This window comes from Arachis ipaensis, chromosome B03 (genome assembly GCF_000816755.2).
Source record: "Arachis ipaensis cultivar K30076 chromosome B03, Araip1.1, whole genome shotgun sequence".
NCBI lineage: Eukaryota > Viridiplantae > Streptophyta > Magnoliopsida > Fabales > Fabaceae > Arachis > Arachis ipaensis.
Genome location: NC_029787.2, coordinates 14430644 through 14433877, shown reverse-complemented (window position 1 = coordinate 14433877; position 3234 = coordinate 14430644). Strand labels below are relative to the sequence as shown.

General features: G+C 26.5%; 1 protein-coding gene across 1 annotated transcript in view; it reads left to right on the top strand.

Annotated features, from left to right (window-relative positions):
• LOC107632567 (probable beta-1,3-galactosyltransferase 8) overlaps positions 1-699 on the top strand; it is a 3847-nt gene extending 3148 nt beyond the window's left edge. Inside the window, exons 6-7 of the mRNA XM_021118253.1 lie at positions 98-207; positions 369-699. Coding sequence (XP_020973912.1) covers positions 98-207; positions 369-517 — 259 coding nt within the window. The 3' untranslated portion in view covers positions 518-699. The remainder of the gene's footprint in view (positions 1-97; positions 208-368) is intronic.

The window sequence follows — 3234 nt, the reverse complement described above, 5'->3', positions numbered from 1 at the left end:
ACTATTTAAGAGTTTGACGTTTTGTTTGGTCATGAAATTAGGATAATTTTTTTTGGTAATTATGAAATTAGGATATTTAATGCAAATAAATTTACAGGCCCATATTACACAGATATGCAAATGAGGATGTCTCTTTAGGGTCATGGTTATTGGGCCTAGAAGTTGAACATATCGATGAACGCTCTATGTGTTGTGGGACACCTCCTGGTAAATATTTTGAATCCCCATAATTATGATATGCGCAATGCACTATTTCTTTTTTTTCTTACATTTTATACGTATATTTTTTACTCTTTGATTGTATCACTATATTTTGTAACTTTACTTCCAAATATGACAATTTATTTTTTCTTTTGAGTGTGGCACAGATTGTGATTGGAAGGCAAGGACAGGAAACGTGTGCGTGGCATCTTTTGATTGGTCTTGCAGTGGAATATGTAAATCGGTGGAGAGAATGAAAGATATACACAAAGCTTGTGGGGAAGGAGATGGAGCTGTTTGGAACGTTGACCTCTAATTCATAAATTGTTTTCAGAAACACCTTATACTTTACTGCTTTTGCATCAAGAGGAATTCAATACATTTTCCTTTCTTTCTTTCTTTTTTTTTTTTTCTTTTTTAATTTTTGAAAAAATTGTTTCCAAATTTCCTAGAGTGACAATATCTATAATAACATCCCCACTTGACAGGGGTTTTCAATCTTCGCTAGGATTTCTCCCTTCGGCAACTTTTTTTTTTTCTTTAGAGAGCTTTTAAATGTAGCTGGATTGAATAGCCAAAAAGTTTCTTGCTCGGGTATATTTTAATAAAAAGAAAAATGGTAATGTTTTATAATGTCTAGATTAGTGATATGATAAGTCATTTATAAAGGTTTAATTACGATGTTACTCTTATAGTTTCACAAAATTTTTAATTAAGTTCCTACATTATTTTTTTTTTTTAATTGGATTTCTGCACTAATTTTTTTTTCAATTAAGTCTTCTTTTGATAGTAATTGGTCTAATTGTATAGAAACCCAATTAAAAAAAATTAGTGCAGAGATCCAAATAAAAAAAAAAAGAAGAGGGACCAAATTAAAAAAAATATTTGGTGTAAAGACTCAATTAAAATAAAAAAATAAAAACTTAATTAAAAATTTTGCAAAACTATAAGACCAACAGAATAATTAAACCGTTTATAAACTCATTTATAACTCATCGTTTCATTATTATTAAATAAAGTACAAATATAGCAATAATAAAGTGATAACTTGCTATACAAACAATTGATTAAATCAAATGTGAATGGGACACCAAAATTGAGATGTAAGTAACTAAAGAAGCGATTTATTATAACAATTAGATGTTGGTTTTTTTTTCTCTTCTGTGAGATTCAATTTCAATTTTTTAGAGTGTATTTTTATACCCTAATATTTCAATCCTAATCAAATTTTTTTTGGGTCTTTTGAGAGTGTGAGAAAGTAGCCACCAAGTGAGAGAGAAGAGGGAAAATAAAATTTTTGTTTTTGTGCAAAGCAGTAAATTTCAAATGGCAGTTCCTCATTCATTCACCGTTGGATCAGCTTAAAATTTGAATTGCATGTTCCTCTCATCTTGTTCTTCATTCTGGTCGGTGGAGATGTTGATTGGAAATTTTCAGTGACAGAAATTGGTTTCGATAGAAAGAAAATAGGTTTCCCATTTTTAAACAGAGCAGCAACTTTTTAACAGCAGTTTCTCATTCTTTCACTGTTGGATCGACATGAAATTTGGACTGCAAATTTTTCTCATCTTGTTCTTCATTCTGAATGGTGAAGATTTTAATTGGAGTTCTGCAGATGGAGAAATAGGCTTCAAATAGCAGCTTTGTTTTTGGGTATTTTTCATCTTCTTGCTCCTAAGCTTTGGTGCTTTAATGTTTTGGATAGTTATATGCACGTTTTAGTACTTTGTTTGAGACTCTCTTTTACCTCATTTGATTATAGTATAGCTATTTTATTGGTTTGGACGACTCGTAGTTTTTACCTCTCACATTGAGGGGTTTTCCACGATAAAATTTCGGTGTGTTCTTATTATTGCTTTACTTGCTATATTTACTTGTTCATAGTTGTTGCTATATTGTGTTGTGAATACTTTTATATTGTTCTTGTGTTAGACATTTGTATCGTTTCAGCTCCTAGACTCTTTCTTTAGATTCATAATTATATTTTTATAAATGTAAATCAAAACTTGCATAAATACTTATAATTAAAATTAATAGAACCCTACGTGATTATTTAAAAAGAAAAAAGTTATTGTTCTGACTTCTGAACCATAAACAGGTTGTAAGAGTATGATAAATTCTAAAAAATTGATTTAATGAAAACGTTTTTTTGAATGTCAAAAAAGACGTTATAGAGAGAAGAATAATTTTTTATCACTCATTTTAATAATACCTAGCTAAATTTAATTGCTCTATTATAACCATCATTTTATTATGAAAGAAAATATTATAATATTGATTATATATAAATTTAAAATCATATATAAAATATGATCAAGCATATCAAATAACTCTCACTTACTAAATTAAACTAAATTTAATCATATACATTAATTCAAATACGTGTACTTAAAACTAAACAATTATGATAACTTTGTATTTTTAATTTATTTTTTACAATTTTGTTTAAATAACTCTTTAACTCGAAAAAACTAAATCACTTCTGAACAGTTATATTATATAAAAGAATGGATCTATTTAAATTTCATTTGAAGTTTAGAAAAATCGTTAATAGTATATAATAATATTACTTTTTATCTTCATTAGTCTATTAAGATTAATCCCACTATGTTTCATTGATATAAAATATATTTTATTAGATGTTACCATTATAATATATAAAACTATTGTGTTAAATTAAGCTCACGAAAATAAACGTTATTTTGTTAATTTTAATTACTTTGGTAGTATCATTTTCAAATTTCGATACTCTATGAAGTAATTGATAGAAAATTTAAAGAGTTCAATAATTATTTCACATAGCTAAATGTTGAGTTATTTCATTATATAACTTGGTTAAATATAAGACATTTACTTTTAGTATATTCATAAGGAGAAGTTAATCTAATTAGTTTAATTTTATCTATGGAATTTTTTTTTCACTTAATTTTTTGTAGTTAATAGTTAACTTAAGAACTTCTTATTAATTGTGCAATTTAAAAATCAATAATCAAATTTAAATGGGATTTGTATTTATTTCTATAAATTATTTGA